Source organism: Oryx dammah, unplaced genomic scaffold (assembly GCF_014754425.2).
Source record: "Oryx dammah isolate SB20612 unplaced genomic scaffold, SCBI_Odam_1.1 HiC_scaffold_10, whole genome shotgun sequence".
Lineage (NCBI taxonomy): Eukaryota > Metazoa > Chordata > Mammalia > Artiodactyla > Bovidae > Oryx > Oryx dammah.
In genome coordinates this window covers 8743160-8765493 of record NW_024070194.1, presented here as the reverse complement: position 1 = coordinate 8765493, position 22334 = coordinate 8743160, and the positions used below count along the sequence as shown (strand labels likewise).

Below are 22334 nucleotides of genomic sequence, written 5' to 3'. Positions count from 1 at the left end.
AGTCAGGTGCTTTGTGCCCTGTAGCGTGTGACGAGGAAACACCCTGTATTCATTCATTTGCTGTGTGTCTTTGGACAAATACACTCCCATCTCTGGGCTTCCACTTCCCATCTGTGAAATGATGTAGTTGCTCTAGGACATTGGTTCTCACCCCAGGCTGCACGTTAGATTCTCTTGGAAGCTTTTAGAAATCCTGATACTCAGCCTTATTCCAGGGTTAACTAAATCAGAATCCCAGCGTCAGACCCAGTTAGCAGTATTTTTCAAAGTTTCTCAAATGGTTACACCATGAGCCAAAGTTGAGACCTCTGCTTGAGGGAAATGCTTCTCAACCCTGGCTATTGCTTAGTATCTCGAGGGGAACTTTTGCAAAAACAATGTCCTCTGGCAAATCAAATGAGAAGCTCTAGAGACACAACCCAGAGCGCTGGCAATCTATCTTATATCACGAGTAGTCAGGCTAGGAGTCACTGGTCTAGGTGATGTCGAAATGCTCTCTTTCTCTCACCTGCCCTGCTGAGCCCCAGTGATTCTAAAAGAAATGCCCCTCACAGATTTCAAGGGCAAGGAGACCCTCCAAGGATCAGTGGCAACATCAGCTGTGTTTATTTCCATCCTGGCTGGCAGTAGCATGGCCAGCTTCAGGGCAGGCACGCCTCTGGGGCCAGGATGCACTTGCGTGGCCCTGCTCCAGGGCAGTGCAGGCCTTCACTCATACTTGCAGAAATCCTTAAGTCCTTTGGGCAGGTGGAGCCCATCAATGGCCAACCGGTGCACCACACTCCTCTGGATCACCAGGCGGCACAGGGTCTGCAGCGATGGCACTGTGGAGAGAAGGCTGCCTAAGGCAAAAGCGGTGGGGGGTGGGGCGGGGGAGCCGAGGCCGGAACCCAGATCTAGGTCTCGGTCCCTTCACTCTCTGGCTTGGGGCTGTTTACATGATGGAGATAAGCACCTCTCGTGCAGCACTTCCCCAACGCTGCAGCTCTGTCTCCTTGATAGCATCACCCTGCTCCCCTCCCCTCCCTTAGCAGCTTCTGGGGGCAGGGGTAGTGTCTGATAAACCTGCATAACCCCAGCCTCCAGCACAGACCTGGCACAGAGAGGGACCTCATCTACTGAAATCATAAAATGTGAATTCAGATGTATGGATTCCCAGGCGGTTCAGAGGTAAAGAATCCACTTGGCAACGCAGGACCTGCGGGAGCTGTAGGTTCCATCTCTGGGTCGGGAAGATCCCCTGGAGGAGGGCATGGCAACCCACTCCAGTATTCTTGCCTGGAAAATCCCATGGACAGAGAAGCCTGGTGGGCTGTGGTCCATACGGTCGCAAACTGCGGAGGCAACTGAGTGCGCACGCACACACACACTCAGATGTATAAATAAAGGGCTTAATGGTGCTATCATGAACCAGACCGCACGATTCAGAAGCTCTTAGGGGCTGAGATGATGCTTTTAAACTCTGTATACTCAAATCGATGAGTATTTGTCTAATAGACATAACTCTTAGAGGACCAAAATCTAAAATTGGTTTAGAATTCATGCCCTAGATTAATACGGAAAATAATTGGCAAAGCCAGAAAAGGGATTTAGAGGACAACTTAATCAATCACAGCCAAGGTGGGTAAATTGAGGCCCAAAGCCAGGGGATTTGACTTGTCCAAGGCCACAGGCAGAGGCAGAATCTGAAGTCAGATTCCCCCCTCCACCTTTTTTTTTTTTTTTAATATTTATGTATTTATTTGGCTGTGCCAGGTCTTAGTTGCAGCACGCAAACTCCTAGCTGTGGCACGTGGGATCCAGTTCCCTGACCAGGGATGGAATCCCAGTTCCCTGCATTGGGCCCACTGAGTCCTAGCCACTGGACCACCAGGGAAGTCCCAGGTTCCCCAACTTCTAAAGCAACCCTGGACAGACCAAGGCCTTGCCAGCTGGTCCAGAAGTCCTAGCAGGTTCCTGTCCCCCACTGGGGGCCAGGAGGGGTCGCTGCTCAGGGGATGGGATACCTACAGCCATACTCCAGCTGGATCAAGCGCACGCTCTTGGTGGAGGCGAAGACGTCCACCACCGCGTAGAGGGGCTGGGCGGCTGGCAGCCCCCGGGCACTGGGGCCCATGTCCTCGCCGTTGATGACGATATGCATGTCAGCCGTGCCATCCGGGCGCGGGCAGAAGAGAACGCCCAGGCGGCTGCGGCGCGCGGTCGGAGGCAGCACATTCAGTTCATAGAGCTGATCCAAGAGGTGGCTGTACAAACCCGGCCGGCTACGGCCGACCAGGCGATCGCGGGGAATGCGAAACTGCTCGATGCAGAGATACGGTTCCACCAGGAGTGCTGGGGGGCGACTAGGGGCCAGGGCCTCTGCCTCCGGGCGGCCCTCCCGGGGCACGCGGTTATGATGGCGCGTGATGGCGAAGACCCAGGTGTGCCCAAGGCTGACCAGGTCGGGTAGCGAAAACTCGGGCACGGCGGCCAGACTGGCGGGGTCCAGCGCGGTCAGGCCGAGGCGCAGGTGCCCGCACCAGCCCAGCTCTTTCTCCTCGATCTCCACCAGGAACACCTGGCCGGGGGCCAGCGGCTCGCGACTGAAGCACACACCGTGGGCGAAGCTCTCCACGCGTGTGGCCCGCGTCCCGGAGAGGTCCACGCGGATGTTGGCACCGTGCACTGGGTGGAAGCGGGTGGGAGGGGGCTCGGAGCGCGCCAGTCCCCGCGGAGCACCCGGCCCCACGGGGTCGGAGACAGCAGCCATCTCCCGGCCATGGGGCAGACCAACGGGCGCCGGGGGCTATTTTGGGCAACGGACTCAGATGGTGACCGCCGGGGGAGGGGGAGTGTACCATGTAAGGTATTGCCCTCCGCCCACCGACTCCCTTCCCCGAGGCTCTGCCCAGGGGTCCTAGCGCCGCTAGCCCGGCCATCCCGCCTCGATGCGAGTCCCGGGAGGCTCGGGACCGCCGGCGCCCGGGATGCGACCTGCCAAACCCGCTGACCTTCGCCCGGGTGGAACCTCCGCTGCCCCCGTCCTGCCCGCATGGGTCCGTAGAGGCCAGAAGGGGGCAGGAGGCGGCCCGTCACGTGACGCCGGGGCACACGTGACTCGGAGTACACATGACTTCCCATCGCCGGGCCGGCACCTCCAGGAAAGCAAGGACGCGAGGGAGCGGAGGTGAGAGGGATCCCGGGGCTGGAAGGGATCCCGGAGGCTGGAAGCGATCCCGGAGGCTGGAAGCGATCCGGGAGCCCCCCGGGCGGGGCGCGACGGAGGAGGCACGGCGGGTGGGAGCTGGGGCAGGGCAGGGGCTTCCCTGGAGGGTGCGCCGCCAGCTCCCCGCCAGGGGCGGCCGAGCACCGAGCGGGCGAGGCAACAGCCGGCACCCGCTTCCTGCTGCAGATGTTCCGAGCCGCGCTGTGGCCGCCAGTCCTCTTCCTGCAGCTGCTGCTGCTGCTGCTGCTGCTCGCCTGCGCGCCTGGGGGCGAAGCGGCCCCCGACCAGGACGAGATCCGCTTCCTGCCCGGGCTGGCCAAGCAGCCTTCTTTCCGCCAGTACTCCGGCTACCTCAAAGGCTCCGGCTCCAAGCGCCTCCACTACTGGTCTGCAGCCCTGTCTCCCAGGACGGGGTTGGGAGGGGGGCACTGCAATGCCCACCGTGGGGGGAGATGATGGTGTGGGGGGTGTCCTTAAGACCCCTGAGGGATCGGACTTCCCTGGGGGTCCGCTGGTTAAGGCCCCAGTGCTTCCAGCTGCAGGGGACTAGGTTTCCATCCCTGGTTGGGGGACTAAGAACTCGCATGCTCTCCGGTCAAAATGAGATGAAGAAGAAGAAGGAAAAAAAATCCCTGAGGAAATCCAGGAGTAGGGAAGGCTGGAAGACCGAGCTGCACCCAGTCCCCTGCACCAGCACCCACCCTAGCCTGACTCCACCTCCCTCCCCCAGGTTTGTGGAGTCCCAGAAGGATCCGAAGAGCAGACCCGTGGTTCTGTGGCTCAATGGAGGGCCAGGCTGTAGCTCCCTCGACGGCCTCCTGACAGAGCACGGCCCCTTCCTGGTGAGTGGAGAGCAGCGCGGTCACCCCCTGGTCAGAGGCAGGGAGGGGACAGTTCCCAAAGGAAAAAGCCCAGGAAGAGGGAGAAAAGGACTTTGGTCTTCCAAAAAATGTGTCCGTTTCCTGAGCCTCGGTTTCTTCATCCATACCCCTGACTTGACAGTTTCATATCTCAAGGGGTTTTGCCTGGTTGTGCAATACCCAACAGGTTGACCTTCCCCCACTGCACCCCCCACCCAGCTGACTCTTGGAATTTAGCCATCTCTTTCCTCCACAGATCCAGCCAGATGGTGTCACCCTGGAGTACAACCCCTACTCCTGGAACCTGGTATCGCCGCCCCTTTGGGTCCTGGGTGGGTGTCTCAGTAGTTGGATAGGGAAGGGAACAGCCCCCCTCAACCCATTTCCACTTCCCCTCTAGATTGCCAACGTGTTATACCTCGAGTCCCCAGCTGGAGTGGGCTTCTCCTACTCCGATGACAAGTCTTATGCCACCAACGACACGGAGGTGAGTCCAGAGTCCGCCCTCATGTCCCAGTCTCCCTGGCTGGCGTGACACAAGGAGAAAGAGAGCCTGGTCTTGGGGCCCATTTGTGGCTCTATCACCAGCTCTGGGGTGTGGGCTCGGACTAGTCACAGGCTCTTGCACAAACAGGGTGGGTGGGTGTCATTATCTCTGAGATTGTTTGTAGCTCAAGCACCACCACTTTCTGATTCCGTCTATCCTGCCATCTCCAGGTTGCCCAGAGCAACTTTGAAGCCCTTAAAGATTTCTTCTGCCTGTTCCCGGAATACAAGGGCAATGAGCTTTTCCTGACTGGCGAGAGCTATGCTGGCATCTACATCCCAACCCTGGCAGTGCTGGTCATGCAGGACCCCAGCATGAACCTTCAGGTGCAGAGAGGCTGCGGGAGGGGAGGGAGGCCTAGACTTGTGGTTGGCAAGGTCAAACAGGTCCGCTCCTCCGCCCACGTCTTGGGCAATCCCCTGCGGCAGGTCTCCCCAGGCATGTGGTACCCCAGGTCCTACCTCCCCTGCTCAACGAGCAGAACGTCAGCTCCTTCATCCACCTGTTCCTTCATGACACCCCTTGCCACTCACTGGCCCCTCTGGGCTGCGTGCCTCCCCTGACCGGAAGCTCACTCATCAAGCTACCAACTCCATTCTTTACACTGAGTGGCCTCCCCCGCCCAACCACTCCCACAAACTGGGTTTCAGCTTCCAGACTGCTTAAGGTTTGGGTGGAGGTCAAAGGAGGCTCTTCTGGCCCATGTCCAGATGAGCTGAACGCCCTGGGTGTTTCACAGGGGCTGGCGGTGGGCAATGGACTCTCTTCCTATGAGCAGAATGACAACTCCCTGGTCTATTTCGCCTACTACCATGGCCTTCTGGGGAACAGGTACGGGAGAGGACCACTGGGCAATCCCTGTGGTGTGGCGGGTCATAGGGGTCTCAGGTCTGTCCTCCAGGCACATGCTATCTCGGGTCCTGCCCTGGTTTATGAGGAGAAGTTGGGGGGCAGGGGAGGTGGGTGAGGCTGGGGTTTTGGTGTGGAAAGATGAAAGGGTCTTTCATGTAAAGATCAGAATGTAAAAAAATGAAAGAGGGCTGGCAGGATGGCCCCAGGGCAGCTAGGTTTGGGAGCTACATACCACGCCCTCTGATAAATGTCTTTGTCCCCAGGAAACAGGTCCCTTTGGTCCAAGCCCTGACTGGGAAGTTGAGAAGGTGGGGTACTTGCCTTCTCTGGCCCACCACGGGCCTAAGCAATTATCATTCATCTCTTACAGGCTCTGGTCTTCCCTGCAGACGCACTGTTGCTCTCAAAACAAATGTAACTTCCATGACAACAAAGAGCCAGAATGCCTGGCCAATGTGCGGTTCTGCCCCCGCCCTGCGCCACCCCCCACAGCCCCCATCCTGCCCATCCCCCTTTATTTTATATCCTTCTTGGTGGTGTTTAGTCGGTTGCGTCCTACTCTCTGACCCTGTGGACTGTAGCCCACCAGGCTCCTCTTTCCATGGGATTCTCCAGGCACAAATACTGGGGTGGGGTGCCATTTCCTTCTCCAGAAGATCTTCCCGACTAAGGGATTAACCTGTTTCTCCCGCCTTCAGGCGGGTGCTTTGGAGTGTGGGTGCGGTCCCACGCCACTGCCCGAGGTCTCCCTGTGAGGGGAAAGGGCGTCTCTCTCGTCCAGCCTCTGATGTGCCATGGCTGTGCTCAATGATGGCCACGCAGATCGTTCCTCCTCCAAAAGTCCCTTTCGAGGGAGAGCGTATCATCCACATTTTCCAGATAAGGAAACTGAGGCCAAGCATGTGGAAGTCACAGTGCTAGTAGAGGCACAAGGATTTGGACCCAGGACTAGCAGATTCCTTCCACTGAGGCTCAGTTTCCCTGGGGGAGGTGGGGAAAGGATAATGACCAGGCCAAGTAGAAGAACAGTAAATCTTGGGATGTGGGACTTCCCTGGCGGTCCCAATGGTTAAGACTCCTTACTCCCAAGATAGGGCATGCGGGAGTCCATCGGGGAACTAAGATCCCATGTGTCGCCTGACAGGGCCAAAGAAGGAAAAAAAAAGTCTTGGGGCGCTGTTGGGGAGGTGGTGGGAGGCCAGGATTCTGTAAAGCATGGCGGCTTGGCGGGTGTCATTGCAGCTTCAGGAAGTGTCCCACATCGTGGCCAGCTCCGGCCTCAACATCTACAACCTCTATGCTCCATGTGCTGGGGGGGTGCCCAGCCATGTAAGGTAGGCCCTGCCAGGCGTCCCGTGTGCCAGCCCCAGCCCCATCTGGGGCCCAGGCACCCATTCCCCCCCACTGCGCTTACAGGCATGAGAAGGACACTGTCGTGGTCCAGGATCTGGGCAACATCTTCACCCGCCTGCCACTCAAGCGGGCGTGGCATCAGGTGTGCATGGGCCCGGGCTTCCTCCCAGCAGGGACGGGGAGGGACAGCAGGGCAGGGAAGCCAAGATCCTGACCCTCTGTGCCCCCCTCCCAGATGCTGCTGCGTTCCGGGGAGAAGGTACACCTGGATCCCCCCTGCACCAACACCACGGCCGCCTCCAACTACCTCAACGACCCTCATGTGCGGAAGGCGCTCCACATTCCTGAGCAGCTGCCCCGCTGGGACATGTGCAAGTGGGTTTCTGTGGGTGCTCGTGGCCCGAGGGTGGCGGACTGTTGGGGCCTGTGGGCCTCAGAAAGGTCCCCAGGCATCCTGTGCCTAGGGCTTCTCATTGAGGACACCATGTGCATTTGGCTGTGACCATGAATTGTTCCAATAGGATGTTCAAGGTCCCTGACCCCCAGATGGACTGATATTCAGCCACTTAACTCTTAAATGGCCACACTGGTTGTTAAAATGTCAGTTGCTTACACTGGTATTTAGCAGACACTCCCATCCCCTGCCCCTCCCTGACTTTAGTACCACCCCAGCTGCCTGCAGCTGTCTCCTGTGACACCTACACGTAAGAGGTGACCACAGCAGGGGCCAGTCAGGTCCCTTCTGATTGGTCAGCACGAGCCCTTACGCCTTAACGCCAGTGGCACCCCAGCCACCGTAAAAAAGAGTCCCTGTACATTTCTAAATGGGGGTGATTTGGGGTCTGCTGGATTCCAGCCCCACCTCCCCTCATCTAGGTGAGTCCCAGAGAGGTTACATGCCCAAGGAGGGGCTGGATCCCAGCTGTCTGTTTCTCTTGGCCTGGAGCTTGGGAACAGGAGCAGGGAGGGGATGAGGTCTCATCTGTGGTCTCTTTTTCTTACTGCCCACGTGGTCCTGCAGCTTCCTGGTGAATATCCAGTACCGCCGTCTCTACCAAAGCATGTGTTCCCAGTACCTGAAGCTGCTCTCTGCACAGGTGAGTGGGCAGCAGCCACAGCTGGGTCCATCAGCAGCCTGGGACCCTGGAGCAGCGTGGCAAGGTGGGGGCTCCTTTAGGGCGCTGCTCGGGGCAGGGGAAGCTGAAACTCCCCCAAAAAGTGAAGTCACTTGGCAAGAGCTGACTTGTGGTCAGCAGGGTCAGGATTTGAACCTGGCTCTGTCCCCACCTGATGCTGCTCTGTGGGAAGAGTCTGAGGGGTCTCCATCAGTCAAGGAGCCTTTACGGTGAGAAGAGCTAGTCAGATCATGTTACAAGAGGCAAACAGAGGTCCAGGGTGGGAGAGGACCTTGTCCAAGGTCACCTAGAAGATACGGTAGGTTACCTAGGAGATACTGGCTGAGCCAGGGCAGGACCAAGTTCTGCAGAGCACAGTGGGTAGAGTATGGGCTCTGGGGTCACTAGCCAGGTGACCCTGGGCAAGTTTCTCACATTTCTGAGGCTTGATTTTCCCATCTGTAAAATGGGGTTACTAATGGTATCATAGTAAAATGCTTCATAGGTAAAGCATTCAGTAGGGCTCTTGCCATGTAGGAAGTGGTCAGAAAACACAAGGGTTTCCTGGTTTATGCAATTTAGCCAGTGGGTAGGGCTTGAACCGGGGGAGGGCTGGGGTCTGGGCTTATTCCAAACCCCTCATTTTCCCCCTTGTGCTGCTTCAGAAATACCGGATTCTGCTGTACAACGGCGATGTGGACATGGCCTGCAATTTCATGGGAGACGAGTGGTTTGTGGATTCCCTCAACCAGAAGGTGAGGCAGGGGCCCCAGCCCCAGGGTCAAGTAGGTGCGGGGGAGGGCAGACTGGCTGGGGCAGACAGAGAGCAAACCTGGAGGTGTTCCCGGCCCCTGAGGCCTGGCCGGTGGCTGCGAGCAGAGGCAAGGGGGCAGCTACAGGCCGCTAAGTCTTTCCTGGCGGGGCAGATGGAAGTCCAGCGCCGGCCCTGGTTGGTGGACTACGGGGAGAGCGGGGAGCAGATCGCTGGCTTCGTGAAGGAGTTCTCCCACATCGCCTTCCTTACCATCAAGGTAGGACCTTGATGACCAGGGAGGAGAGAGAGGGTGCGGCAGGACCTGCCTGTCCTTTTCTTCCGACCTTTATGCTGGGTTACCACATGGCCCCTGGAAGGGCAAATTCTGGGCAGGGATGGGATAAAGGGAGGGACCAGAGGAGGAAGGTCATGGGCTAGAGGGATCCCGTAGGATGAAGGAAGCACCCAGCGGCAGGGGTCGTCCTGGGAGGGAAATCTCACAAAGCTTTGCCCTTCAGGGCGCTGGACACATGGTCCCCACCGACAAGCCCCAGGCTGCCCTCACCATGTTCTCGCGCTTCCTGAATAAGCAGCCATACTGAGAACCACAGGACCAGCCCCCACTGCCTGATCCAGCCCTTCCCAGCCTCTCCTGCCAGAAGAGAGGGCCCCCTTTATGCAGAATGCCCCTGTGGGGCAGATCCCTGCTTCCAGAACGGCTCCCACCCCCCTCCACTGCCCTGTGCATCCCAGATCTGGCCCCAGCGCCTCACTTGGGGGGAGTTTGCACTTTATAACTCACCAGGGTGGGGCCTAACCCCCTCCCTGCTGAAAGAATTGCCCTCATTGCACTGATAGCATCCCACAATCAAAACAAAGTTCAGAAGAGCCCCACGGGGAGAGTGGACGGACTGTAATAGATGGATTGACTGTGATTATGGAATTAAATTGGGTACAGCTTAAAACCCCGTCTTCTCTGTGGCACTGAGGGCTATAGAGGACACTAGAGGCTGTGATGGGGTAAGGGAGGGGATGAGAGGCGGTGGAGTCCTGAATGCAGCTGCCAGGGTAGGGGCTGAGGGCTCAGACAGCTGCCGTGGAGGGTGGTGGGGCACTGGATATTCGGGGGTCCCTGGTATCAGCGGGCCGGTTCTTCTCAATCACCTCTCGCAGCCCTTTGGCAAAGTGGAGGTCAGCCCCGATGGTGAGGAAGCCCTGTACAGGAAGGAGCAGAGAAAGGGGTCTCTTTATTCCATTACTGAGAATAGAGTTTAGAGACACAGACAAGAATCCCTGGCCTCAATCTAGTGGGAGAGGCAGAGCACCAGAGCGGTTCTTATAACTCCCTGTGATGGGTGCTGAAATAAAGGCTGCAGGAGGTCCAGGAGGGCTTCCTGGAGGAGGCACGCTCTTAGTTAAGACCTGAAAGATTAGTAGGCATTGGGCATAGAATCAGGGAAGAGTGTTCCAAGGTGAGGATGCAGCCTGTGCAAAGGGCTGGAGGAATCTGATGTAAGGTTGAGATGAGAAGAAGCCATTGGAAAAAAAATTAATTAATTAAAAAATAAAGATGCCGTTGATAAGGGAGAAACAGGGATCAGGTCATGGAGGGCAGAGGAGAGCTGTAGAGGGAGGGGAAGGCTCTGCCCTCCTTCCCCAGGCGTCCCTACTCACCGCGTGGTTTGTCACCACCTCACGCACAAAGTCGATTCCCTCGGGGAGTGGGATCTGCACCCCACGCCAGGTCCGCTCTGTGGGCAGGAACAGTCAGCTCAGTCTGAACCCACCCAGCCCCTCCCCTGACCTCTCCCCCACCCTCCTCACACCCTCACCCCGACCCTACCATTGAGCATGGGCATCACTGCAATCTGCAGCAGGGTCTTCAGAGGGGTCTGCAGTGGTATCAGCTGGGAGCGGGGAGACAGGAAGTCAGGGCAGTGAGGAGGGGGTGGGCTGGCCTTCACTGCCCTCCCCAGACCCCAACCTTGTGCCTGCACCCCCTCTTCCCAACTCACTGCCAGTGACTCCAATGCAGATTGGTTTGAGTAGATTCGGAACCTATGGGAGAGAAAGAAGGGTCCCGTGGGCAGGTGACCACCAGGCCACCCAGGCCTGCCTACCCGAAGCCCTTGAGCTTCCGTCTTGGATGTTCCACCCACACACCTTTCCAGGGGGTTCTAGCACTTTCCAGCTGTGCATCCTTGGGTGAGTTGTTTCTCCCTCTTCAGGTCTCCTTTCTCCAAGTTTGCTACCTTTTTGTTTTGTTTTGAATCTCAAGTCTGCTACTTTTTATTTGTAGACCACCTCTATAGCCAGACTTTTGCTGATGGCTTTCTGTGTGCTGGGGCTTCCCTGGGGGCTCAGACGGTAAAGAGTCTGCCTACAGTGCGGGAGACCCGAGTTCAGTCCTTGGATCGGGAAGATCCCCTGGAGAAGGAAATGGCACCCCACTCCAGTATTCATGCCTGGAGAATCCCATGGACCGAGGAGTCTGGTAGGCTACAGTCCATGGGGTCGCAAAAAGTTGGACACGACTGAGCATCTTCACTTTCACTTCTGTGTATTGTTTACTTTTATTTAGCAAAACTGTCAGTGCTTGCTTTCTGCCAGATACCAGGCGTGTTAAAAAGCTAAATACTGAAATATTTTTAAATGCCACATGATTTAATCCTCATAACAACCCTAAGGAATAGGCACTATTAAAATTTGCATTTATAGAGGCCCAGAGAGACTGATTTGCATAAGGTCACACAGCTGAGAAATTCCAGAACCTGCCTCTAGAATCTAGGCTCTTGTAAAGTGTTCTACACCAGCCACACAGTAGCCACTAGCTACCATGGTTATAGAAATGAGCAAGTAAGGAACTATTTCATTATAATTAAATGTATACAGCCACCAGTGGCTAGCACCTGCTACACTGAACAATATAGCCTTAGACAGCAGATGCTACTATTTTCTATATTTAATACATGAAGAAAATGAAGCTCAGAAAGATAAAAAGACTTGTTTCAAGATCACAAAACTAAGTTGTGCCAAAATCTATGTTCTTACACACTTTGCTGTGTGACAGTGGGTGTGTCATTTAACCTTGCCGGACCAGCTGGATCATCTCTCATCATACCTGCTCTGCCTGCTTCTGGGTGGTTGAGGATGCAGAGAAATTACACTGTAATGAAACGCTTGATGCGTTAACAAGACCCTGGCTCTCAGGTGGCTGATAGCTATGACTGAATTTTGGGCTTCCCTGGTGGCTCAGAGGTTAAAGCATCTGCCTCCAATGTGGGAGACCTGGGTTCTCTCCCTGGGTCGGGAAGATCCCCTGGAGAAGGAAATGCTCCCCAGTATCGCTGGGCAGGTATGATTATCCTGAAGGCACTGACGCTCAGAGAGGTTACAGGCTCGCCCAAGACCCCCAGACACCTGCCCACCTGCGCAGGTCCAGCTGGGTGCGCAGCGCCTTCCCCCGGAGGGCCATCTTGGCGCTGAGTCGGGCATCCTGGGCGGGAAAGCGGGGAGGGTGGTGTTACTGCCCGAAAGGGGGTAGCAGTGCCCCTCCTTGACCCTCTGCATCCCCTGCTCTGGAGTCCGCACCATGATCATGCTGGACAGCTGGACTTCGGGCTGGTTGGGTGGCACCAGGGCGATGGTGACACTGGCGGTGACAGAGACGGTGGTGCCCGAGGGCTTGATGGTGCAACGAGGAGGTTCCGTGACCCGCAGCTCCAGCTTCAGCGGAGAGTCGATCACTGCCGGGCTCTGGGACACAGCAGGGAGGGCCGGTCAAGTCCTCCCTGAGGAGTCCCTGGGACGGAGTGGGTAGTTTCACCCTCTGGGAGCACACAGACACAAATAGGAAGACGGCAGTGGCTTCCAGAACCCTCCAGGACTGTGTCCAGCCTCTGCCTTTGCTCAGACAAGGGAATGTCTCGTTCCAGGAATGCCTCCTTCCTTCTCTTTCTGTTTTCCCATGTTCTCAATATCCAGGACCCAGCTCCAATCCAGACTCCCCAAGAACAGCCTCTTTGCATTAAATACCCCAGGGAATCCCTGGTGGTCCAGTGGTTAGGGTTTGCCTCCAAGTAGGAGGCGCAGGTTTGATCCCTGGGTCCAGAAGATCCCCTAGGGAAGGAAATGGCCACCCACTCCAGTATTCTTGCCTGGAGAATCCCATGGACAGAGGAGCCTGGCAGGCTGCAGTCTGTAGGATCGCAAAGAGTCGGACACAACTTAGCGACTAAACCACCACCACCAGCAGTGGTTAGGACTCTGTACTTTCACTGCCGTGGGCCTGGGTACAATCCCTGGTCAGGGAACTAAGATCCCACAAGCCACATGACTTGACAAAAAATTAGTAAATAACAAAACTCAGCCCCCTGCCATATCTTTTTTCTTGAACCTGCTGAGCTATTTCTTCTACAGGCAGTGTCGTGACCACCTGCTTGCTTTTCACCAAACACTTCACACGTGTTCCCTCATTTAAACCTCACAGTAACTGTGTGAAGCAGGTATTAACGTATACCCACTTTTGAGATGGGAAAATTGAAGCAGAGGGAGGTTAAGTAACCTGTCCAAGTTGGGTTAGTGAGTTGAAGAACTGGGACTGAGACCCAGGCAATCATGGCAACAGAGTCCACGCTCTTAACAGTGCTCGGCCACGACGATGATGCCAGTGATGACGACAAGGATAGCATTCATAGCAGCTGGTGTTGTCATTGTAAGTATTAACGCATTCAATCCTCATGACAACTCTGGGAGGCTACATAGTATAGACAAGTAGGGTAACCTTGAATCACCGAGATTCATACCCAGGTTCAAATCCCAGCTCCATCATTTTATAAGCTAGAACCAAGGACAATTCCTTTAATGATCACTAAAGATATGGACATGGGTTTGGGTAAACTCTGGGAGTTGGTAATGGACAGGGAGGCCTGGTGTGCTGCAGTCCATGGGGTCGCAAAGAGTCGGACACGACTGAGCGACTGAACCAAACTGAAGTATTTCTTAAAAAATTTTAACTCTCCATTAAACAAGGGAAAAGAAGCAAAAAGGATAATACCCGGGTCTCCCAAATTGCAGGCAGATTCTTTACCATCTGAGCCCGTAGGGAGGCCCAGGCTGATATTTCAGTTGCTATTAAAGTCCCTACACTGGCCTGCCTTGGGTTCTCAGCCCACCTTCATCCTGGTTTTCCCGAAAGAGATGAAGCAAGAGTAGCAAAGTCTTCCTCGCAGACCTGGGAACCTTCATAGACTCTGGCCAAATCAGGGGCTGTGGCCACAGGCAGGCCAGGCCTTCTGTCTACTCTGTGGCTGCCGCTGGGGGCCCTGCTCACCTCGCCAGTTGCCTCATGGGTGTACACTTGGTGTGCCCACCCGCCTGACCAGGCTCCCACCCACACTCACCATCAGCACGATGCTCCCAAAGTAGGAGGCCCTCAACACCATATCCAGGTCGTGAGGCACCTGCGCAGGGGAATCGGGGGTGAGGCAGAAGCCGCGTCACAGGCCCCACCTCACAAACAGATCCCGGCTTACCTTGTCCCCCACCAGCGCGAGCTTCAGGGCTCCTGCCCGGAAGTAGCTCTCCATGGCAGAGTCGAAGAAGAACTCAGAGAAGGCCACGTACACCATCCGCTCTTCCTCCTGCAGCTGGGGCTCCACCGCCCGGTTGGGCAGACTCCAGTTGGCCTCAGTCAGGGGATAGAAGGCCCCCTGGTGTTGGAGGATCAGGGTCAGGGCCAGGCAGACTGGTCCAGCACCCGGATGTCTTGAGGCATATAATTTACTGTCCCCAGACAGCATGGTGGACAGCATCGTTGTTGACCTCGGGGGGACTCAACAGGTACTTTTCTTAAAAAGCCTGGAAGGGAGGGTAGCTGGAGTGCTCCAAGGGTGCAGTCCCATCCGACTGAAGGAGCGACACACGAAAGGGTTCACGGGGGAGGTGGCCCTTGAGTGGGCCTTGAAAACTAGACGGTAATAATGATGGCAACAACTGCCTCCACGTATGGAGTACTTCTGTGCTGCTTACCTAGACCAACTCCTTTAATCCACACAACATCCCATGAGGTTATCTTTTCTTACTGTATTATTTCCATTTCCATTTGAGGAAACGGGTACAGAAACATTAAGCCACTGGCTTAATATCACACAGCTAGTAAGTGGCAGAGCGGGAGCTGACCTTCCGGCTCTCTAACTGGCCTCTCTGCTCTGAAACTCGGCAACACTCCATTAGGGAAAGCAATGGGCATGGCCACAGACTAGTTGAGTGGCCTCGGACAAGGGACATGGCCGCCCTGAGCCAGTCTGCGCGTCCCTGAAATAATAAAACATCAGGACCTGATTTACAGGGTTATGAGAGGAGGGAATGGGATTGCGTGCGTTAAAGCTGAATGTTCAGTACCTTCTGGGAGAGATGGGGGAAGACAGTACATGAGCAAAGGCCCTGAGATAGGAAGTGAAGGGCATCTTTGGGAAAGAGGAGCAGTTTCCCAGGTGGCGCTCATGGTAAAGAACTCGCCTGCAAAGCAAGAGACTAAGAGACGTGGGTTCAATCCCTGGGTAGGGAAGATCCCCTGGAGGAGGGCATGGCAACCCACCCCAGTATTCTTGCCTGGAGAACTCCACGGACAGAGAAGCCTGAAGGGCTACAGTCCACAGGGTCGCAAAGAGTTGGACACAACTGAAGCGATTTACTACACACACACACACACACACACACACAGCTGCAAAGGATGAAGCTGGAAAGGTGGGACTAGACAAGATTAACAAGGCTGAGTGTCAGACCCAGGAGTTGAGCCTGAGGCCACAGCATCCCCACCAGTGAGTGGCCACATCAGAGTGTGCTTTAGGGGAGAAGGAGGGGTCCGGTTGCACACACCAGCTGGGCAGCTCACCCGGAATCCCATGTCCAGGTTGCTGGTGGAGGCCACGGGATCCTTCAGGAGGGAGTAGTCGATGCCCACGAGCTCGTCCACAGCGCTGCGCACTGTGGGGAGGGGCGGGAGTCACGCAAAGCTGTGTGGTGGTTGGCTGGGTGCTTAGGCTCTCGGCCTCAGCTGCTTACTCATAGAAGGGGGATTAGAGTACTTCCCTCATAGGGTGCTTATGAAGCTCAAATCAGTTTTACTACAAGTGGAAAGCATTTAGTGCCTGGTGTGCGGTGGGCAACAGTGTTAGCTGTTATCATTGTGGCTTTTGTTGTTCTCTCGGTTTGTTTTTGGCCGCACTGCTCAGCTTGCTGCATTTTAGTTCCCCAACCAGGAATTGAACCTGGGGCCATGGCAGTGAAAACACTGGGTTCTAACCACTGAACCACCAGGGACCCCCACCCCCCCGATTATTATTATTGTTGTTGTTGTTGTTTGCTGCTGCTACTACTACACAGATTTCATCAAGTCACTAAATAATATTGCAAGGGAGAGACTTCCCTGGTGGTCCAGTGGCTAAGACTCCATGCTCCCAACGCAGGGGCCCAGGTTTGATCCCTGGTCAGGGAATTAGATCCCACATGCCACAATTAAGAGTTTGCATGCTGCAACTAAAGATCCTGCATGTCGCAATTAAGACCTGGCACAGCCAAATAAATAGATAAAAAGAAATTTAAGAAATACTCTAAGATGGCACGGGATTCCCTTCTCTCAATGGTTTGGTTTCCCCTGCCCTCTCCTTCCCATCCTGTGCCCCATGCATGTGACATGATGAGCTCATCTCTTAGGGAAAGGGAAGTCATGTTAATTGAGTTCCTATTAAGTGCTAGGAGTTGAATACAAATGAGGCCCCCACAGCAGACGCGTATTAAGGATCATGACAACCATGCCCTCAGTGAACCCTCACAGCGAGCCCTGAGGAAATGTTGTCAGCCAAGCAAGGAAACCAAGGAGGGAAAGAGTGAGTACTGACCACAGGGAGTCAGTGGCAGGAGGCTACCTTTGAACCCAGGGCTGCTCCATCACAGGGCGGGGAAGGGGCCTCCTCAAATGCTACCTGACAGCTGCCCACCCAGCCTCCTCCCCACCCCGTGCCAGGGCAAGGCCCAGAGCTCCCCACCCTGTCTGCACAACTCACCAGGCACGGTGTCCAGCAGCGAGTTGAGAAGCACAGTCCCTGCATGGTAGAGCACGGGGCAGATCTGGGAGGTGGCGGCCTGAGTCAAGGTCTTGGCAAGAGAGGGCAAACCCACCCCCCGTTGGCCTCCAACACGTGCCCCCCCCCACCTGCCACTGCCCGCACCTGCTGGTTGAGGAGGAAGCGCATCCCTGAGGTGATGAACGTGGAGAGGAATTCATACACCTTCCTGTGAGGAGAGGAGAGGCCAGGTGAGTCCAGACCCTGCCCTCACCCCAACCCAGTTCTGGGAGAAATCACAGTGATCAGAGATGGGCGTGGGTGGGCAGAGTACCTCTACTTCAACTTAATTTACCACCTCTTTAGTGGAATTTCAATTAAAGATGTGGGCTCAAATTCCTTCTCCAGACTGGTTCTCAAGACCTCTTCTCTCACCCCATCCCCCACCAATCAAATGAATGGACCCAGAGTTCTTCAAACCTCTGAGCATCCTCAGCTCCATATCCTTACTCCTGTCTTCCCTTACATCCTCAGTGCTCCCACCCTGTATTTTCCCATCTGGGCACAGATGCTTCCTCTTCCAGGCAGTCCTAGACTATTCTTCTCTAAACTCCTCCTCCTCCTCCCAGAATACTTTCTTGGTCCCTCCCTCAAGGCTCCAACGACAAATGTTTCATCCCTCCAGCCAGGCTCTGTGTCCTTTCTGAATCCTCGAGGCCTGGCCTACACTTCTTTTGTTGAATGAATAAAAAAAAAAAACTGTGTATCAACACCAGATAATAAATCCACCATTTTCTCTCCCCCACTTTCTTTCAGAACCAGCACAAATTCCCCTTCTCAGCCCCAATCCTGGAACTATGTTATTATTTTTGTTATTAGTGGTTAAGAGCTACCGATTATTGAGAGCCCAGTACATGCCCACTGTATACACTAGGTCCTCACAGTGGTTCTTACCTAAGTGGTGAGCCCATATTATATGTGAGGTACTGTTATAAATATTTTTACATTAACTAAGATGAACAGTCCTCACATCTCATAGAATAGGTCCTATTACCATCCCCATCTTTGAGAGCTTCAGCAGCTTGCTCAAGTTCACAGCCAGGAAGTGGTGGGGCTGCGATCTGGACCCAGTTGATCTGATTCCCAAGCTGGTGCATTGTGCATTGCACTAGGCAAATGGGCTGTGGGGCTGAGACGGGGGACGCTAGGACTGGGGACAGGGCTTACTTGAAGGTTCCCCCAAAGGCTGCATGCATTCTGGAGACAGAGGCCTGGCAGGAGACGTTGGACACTTTGATCCGGCCAGTGGGATCCCGGGAGAGTTGCAGAGCAGTGTGGATGGATACACCCTCGGCAGAGGCGTTGATATAGCCCCCATCATAGCTGTGGCAAGGGTGGGAGTGTTAATGGTCACTCCAGCTTGGAGCTTAACCAAGTCTTTACTGTCCTCCTCCTCAACCCCCCCCCCCCCGCCACCATGACCCCTCTTAATAAGGCTTATGTGCTTCTGCACAGTCCACCTGACTGTGAAATGGGTGTGACTGCCCCTTTTGTACAGATGGAGAAACTGAGGCTCAGAAAGGCTAAGGGACTGCCCACAGCTCCACAGTTCCCCCAGGCTTCCCAATCCACTCTCCACTCCCCCAGGGGTGCCAGGTCCTCACAAGAACCAGTAGAGGAGCTGTCTCCGGAAGCGCAGCCCCCAGGAGGCATTGTTGATTTGTAGCACCAGCTCCTGGTCTGGCTGGAAATGGAGCTCAGAGAATGTCAGCTGCAGCTCTGTGACCTTCACCCTGTGTAGGAGGCCTCAGGGTCAGATTCAGGACCAAGAAAAGGGCATCCCACCCAACTGTAGTAAATTCATTTGCTCCTCTTCCGTTCCAGGTCTGGGGAAGCTGGGGTGAGTGGAATGAATTCTCCAATTGCCCGTCACGTGCCCAACCTGACCTGGGCGGCTAAAGATCACGGGCCTTTATCTCCTGTCCCTCGGACCTCTCCTATTAGCTCCACCCGGGTACCCTACACCCCACTCTCATCCTTGGCCAAGTTTCTTGACTCCGCCTCTAGGGCCAGCCTCAATTCCACAGGTTCGGCTTTGCTTTTCTTGGTCCCGCCTACTTCTAGGCCACGCCCGTCGGCTTGGTCCCGCCTCGGTAGGCGGGCCAGGCCTTTATCTTTTCTGGCCTCATCCTGTTTCTTAAGTCCAGCCTCGGCGGTCAGGCCACGCCCCCAATCCACTCAGCCCTCCCTTCTCCCGAGACTCCGTAGGTGTTTCCTAAGCCTCCGGCCCTGCTCAGGCCCCGCCCCCTTGACCCCCACATACTCAGAGATGTTGTAGAAGAAGTGGCCCTCACTGCCTCGCAGATCCGGGATGGTCACGGTCTCCAGCTCTTGTTCCAGAAAGCGCAGCCCCTCCTGCTTCACTGAAGCCGCAGTGAGGTTCTTAGTTCCTGCGCACACACACACACACACACACACACCTACCTCACCTCCTCACTACCCACCCCCACCCCACAGCACTCCGCGCCTTACCCAGCTCCAGCGCCTTGGAGGTGATGCGAATCTTGCAGCCGGGGAGCTCGGCGTGAGCGCCGGCCATCAGCGCTAGGATCAGGGCCCCGAAGAGGGCCATGGCGAACGGGCCTGGGGATGGGGTGGGGATCGCAGGAGTCATGCGGCCGCTAAAACCCACTCCTCGGATGGCCAACCAGAGGAGGGGGATGGCCCGGCTCGTTAAGCTCGAGATCGCTCTTCGGGGAACTTGCAACCAGTAACATTGCCTCCATTTGACAGATGCGGAAACTGAGGCTTAGGCGACGTGCTCCCTTACGCTCGGAGGATTTGGGGCACCGGAGGAGAGCAAGGGCACCTTCTCTGTTCCCTCGTGCAACCGCCGCGTGACGAGTCTGGACCTCCCGGGGATCAAGCCCCCCAGCCCCCACAGCAACCTCCCCTTTTCCTCGGCGGAGGGCGGGTGCGGCTTGCACGTTACCGTGGGAACGGCTGCACGCGCATTCCTGGGGGGTGGCTTGCGGTCTCCTAGGCCGCGAGTCTGAGGAGCCGAGGGAGCAGGCGGCCGACCCGACCTCCGGCTCCCGGGGCTCCCGGCTCCTCCAGGTCCTAAATCCCTGTCGTTGGGATTCTGCCTGATGCCCCCCAACCCAATCTCAGCGCTCTCCTTCAGAGGCCCTCTTCCCCAGCCCGGGTTCAGTAGATCAGGGGGCTGGGCGAGAGTCTGAGGGCAGATAGAGGCGCGCCCCCAACTCACTGGCTGTGGAGCTGGTGGTCGGCGCGGTCACGTGGGGCGGCCGGCAGCTCAGGGGATCCAGGCGGCGGGGTCTGGCGGGCAGCGCTGGTCCAGCCGCCTTTATAAAGCCGAGCCACCCCGAGCCCCCCTCCTCTCTCCCACTCTCCCCTCCTCCCTCGGAGATTGGGAGGGGATGGGGCGGGTCGCTGGCAACCGGGAGGGTGGAGAGGGCTGTACGGAGCCCCGTGACAAGCCTGGCCTTGTCAAGACAAGTGGGGGACCCAAGCGGGGCAAGAGGGAGGGAAGTGCAGAAGTCAGCCCGCCCAACGCCAGCAGTCCCTGCTTGGCTGGGACCTTGGTTCAGTTTCCCCCTACCCATCTCTCTGTGTGATCCTAGGCAAGTCCCTTCCCTTGGGTGCCTGAGCCTCAATGCCCTCATCCAGTAAAATGTGTGTGATAATAGGAACCACTCCTTGGGCCCCGGCAAGCCTCAAAGTCAATGCCCAAGGCGCGTACTTCCCTTTCCTTCCACTGAGCATCATCTCAAGACCTCTCCTTGCCAAGCTTCACCGTGGGAAGCCCCCACCGCCACCGCACCCCCCAACTGTCTCTGTGTCACTAACCTGCGGATCTTCAGGGCCCAGAGACCTCTCCGACTGGGTTTCAAGCAAACACTGCCAACTCAGGAGGACACACACAAGCTGCTGGAATCACCCTCAGGGAGGCTGGCATTTCCCCACGGGCTGTGGGTTTCTGGTGAGCCTCTGAAGCTAGGTTTTCTGCACGTGTACTGCCTACAGATGGCCCCAGCTCCCAGGACAGGCTCAGGGCACGCAACCTTCTTGTCAAATGTGTGAAAGCAGGAAAGAGAAATAATGATGGTTCACGTCCATTGAACATGTATTTAAGCACAAAACACTACTCCAGACATGATGACCAACTCCTCCTAATTTCCCCAGAACTTTCCCAGATTTTGAAACTCCAAGTCTCTCTGCCTGGGACCCCCCACCCCCACCCTACCCCCACCCCCACACACACACAGTCCCAGGGAAAGTAGAATGGTCAATCACCCTGGATCTAGATTAACTGCCTGTGAGGTTGGCATTATTATGAACCCTCTTTAGCAGGAAACTATAGGTAAGGACAATCCTTGCTGCTCTGGGAGCCCACAAACTGTTCATGGCCAGGTGGGAGGTCAGAGGCGGGTACCTACAGCCCAGTAATTGTGTCCAGACCCTATGTCTAACAGACCAGGGTTAAGAGTCTAGGCTTGCAGCAACATGCATGGATGTAGACAGTGTCATACTGAGTGAAGTGAGTCAGACAGAGAAGGAGAAATATCGTATGACAGCCCTTATATGAGGAATCTAAAAAGAAATGATAACACAGGGACTTCTTGCGACTCTGCGCTCCCAAAGCAGGGGGCCTGATCAGGGAACTAGATCCCATATGCCACAATTAAGAGTTTGGGGGAAAAAAAAAGAGTTTGCATGCCAAGACCAAAGAACCCACAGGCCAAAACTAAGAGCCAATGCAGCCGGATAAATACATATTTTAAAAAATAAAAAGGAATGATACAAATAAACTTACATACAAAACAGAAACAGACTCACACTTCAAAAATGAGATTATGGTTGCCGGGGTAAGAAAGGTTGGGGGAAGGGAGAATTAGGGAGTTTGGGATGGACATGTACACACTGCTATATTTAAATGGATTAAACAACAAGGATCTACTGCATAGCAAGCGGAACTCTGCTCAATGCTCTGTGGCAGCCTGGATGGGAGGGGAGTTTGGGGGAGAAAGGATACATGAATATGTATGGCTGAGTCCCTTCTCTGTTCATCTGAAACTATCGTCACATTGTTTGTTAATCAGCTATACCCCAATACAAAATAAAAGTTGTTTTTTTTTAAAATCCTAGGCTATCAATTCTTAAGTGTATGACCTTGGACCCTTTACTTTAGCAACTCTCAGCCTCAGTTTCTAAAATGAAGACAATTAGATTATTGCAAGAATAAATTAAATAGGCATAGTGCATGTGCTGGGCATGATATATGACACACCATTAACGCCAAATAAATGCTAGCTATTGTAATTAGGGTCACAGATTACAAACAAACAAGGTGGGAGGGGTGTAGGAGGGGAACAGAGAAAGTGCTAAGGATATCCAGAGGAGGAAGTGCCTGAAAGCCTTTAAACTCTAGTAACCCTGGCTCTTCCCGGAGTCTGGCTGGACAGAAAAACCTGAGGGATATTAGTTTTTCTTTCCTCACATTTTCTTAACTGGAATGCAAATGTCTTTTGTATCATTGTTATCTTTTACAGGGTCGA

General features: G+C 55.2%; 3 protein-coding genes across 7 annotated transcripts; 1 reads left to right on the top strand and 2 right to left on the bottom strand.

Moving 5' to 3' along the window:
• Positions 1 to 583: 583 nt before the first annotated feature.
• On the bottom strand, positions 584 to 3046 carry NEURL2 (neuralized E3 ubiquitin protein ligase 2). The gene is made up of 2 exons (XM_040248898.1): positions 2011 to 3046; positions 584 to 824 (listed from the first exon to the last, which is right to left on the bottom strand). The coding sequence occupies exons 1-2, from the start codon at positions 2750 to 2752 to the stop codon at positions 709 to 711; spliced, it is 858 nt and encodes a 285-aa protein (XP_040104832.1). The 5' UTR covers positions 2753 to 3046; the 3' UTR covers positions 584 to 708.
• A 26-nt stretch (positions 3047 to 3072) lies between these two features.
• On the top strand, positions 3073 to 9654 carry CTSA (cathepsin A). 2 transcript variants are annotated; one of them, XM_040248877.1, is made up of 15 exons: positions 3073 to 3169; positions 3395 to 3594; positions 3939 to 4050; positions 4325 to 4375; positions 4469 to 4555; positions 4786 to 4941; positions 5355 to 5446; positions 5838 to 5922; positions 6710 to 6801; positions 6884 to 6962; positions 7056 to 7195; positions 7842 to 7917; positions 8601 to 8690; positions 8862 to 8966; positions 9208 to 9654. In XM_040248877.1, the coding sequence occupies exons 2-15, from the start codon at positions 3395 to 3397 to the stop codon at positions 9289 to 9291; spliced, it is 1449 nt and encodes a 482-aa protein (XP_040104811.1). In that variant the 5' UTR covers positions 3073 to 3169; the 3' UTR covers positions 9292 to 9654. The 2 variants fall into 2 exon arrangements, with proteins under 2 accessions (XP_040104811.1, XP_040104810.1); XM_040248876.1 differs by having other exon boundaries at positions 8601 to 8966.
• LOC120869515 (phospholipid transfer protein) lies at positions 9588 to 20143 on the bottom strand. Of its 4 annotated transcripts, none has more exons than XM_040248881.1 (16): positions 20024 to 20143; positions 19288 to 19398; positions 19079 to 19178; positions 18420 to 18548; positions 17983 to 18138; positions 16921 to 16984; positions 16756 to 16819; positions 15585 to 15676; positions 14224 to 14400; positions 14092 to 14151; positions 12281 to 12445; positions 12118 to 12185; positions 10705 to 10747; positions 10533 to 10596; positions 10364 to 10440; positions 9588 to 9904 (listed from the first exon to the last, which is right to left on the bottom strand). In XM_040248881.1, exons 2-16 carry the CDS (start codon positions 19385 to 19387, stop codon positions 9773 to 9775), a joined length of 1491 nt encoding a protein of 496 aa, XP_040104815.1. In that variant the 5' UTR covers positions 19388 to 19398; positions 20024 to 20143; the 3' UTR covers positions 9588 to 9772. The 4 variants fall into 4 exon arrangements, with proteins under 4 accessions (XP_040104815.1, XP_040104816.1, XP_040104817.1 ...); XM_040248882.1 differs by having other exon boundaries at positions 20028 to 20104; XM_040248883.1 differs by having other exon boundaries at positions 20020 to 20102.
• Between the last annotated feature and the right edge of the window lie 2191 nt (positions 20144 to 22334).

What these genes read in the sequence shown, in the direction of transcription:
- NEURL2 (XM_040248898.1), bottom strand. Translation starts at nt 2,752, where the DNA reads ATGGCTGCTGTCTCCGACCCCGTGGGGCCGGGTGCTCCGCGGGGACTG. An exon ending in GATCCAGCTGGAGTATGGCT is followed by an intron (nt 825 to 2,010) that starts GTAGGTATCCCA and finishes TTCTCTCCACAG; the next exon opens with TGCCATCGCTGCAGACCCTG.
- CTSA (XM_040248876.1), top strand. Translation starts at nt 3,395, where the DNA reads ATGTTCCGAGCCGCGCTGTGGCCGCCAGTCCTCTTCCTGCAGCTGCTG. An exon ending in CAGAGCACGGCCCCTTCCTG is followed by an intron (nt 4,051 to 4,324) that starts GTGAGTGGAGAG and finishes TTTCCTCCACAG; the next exon opens with ATCCAGCCAGATGGTGTCAC. An exon ending in AGCCAGAATGCCTGGCCAAT is followed by an intron (nt 5,923 to 6,709) that starts GTGCGGTTCTGC and finishes GTGTCATTGCAG; the next exon opens with CTTCAGGAAGTGTCCCACAT.
- LOC120869515 (XM_040248880.1), bottom strand. Translation starts at nt 19,429, where the DNA reads ATGACTCCTGCGATCCCCACCCCATCCCCAGGCCCGTTCGCCATGGCC. An exon ending in CAGCTCCTCTACTGGTTCTT is followed by an intron (nt 18,139 to 18,419) that starts GTGAGGACCTGG and finishes CCCTTGCCACAG; the next exon opens with CTATGATGGGGGCTATATCA. An exon ending in CTGCATTGGAGTCACTGGCA is followed by an intron (nt 10,597 to 10,704) that starts GTGAGTTGGGAA and finishes CCCCGCTCCCAG; the next exon opens with CTGATACCACTGCAGACCCC.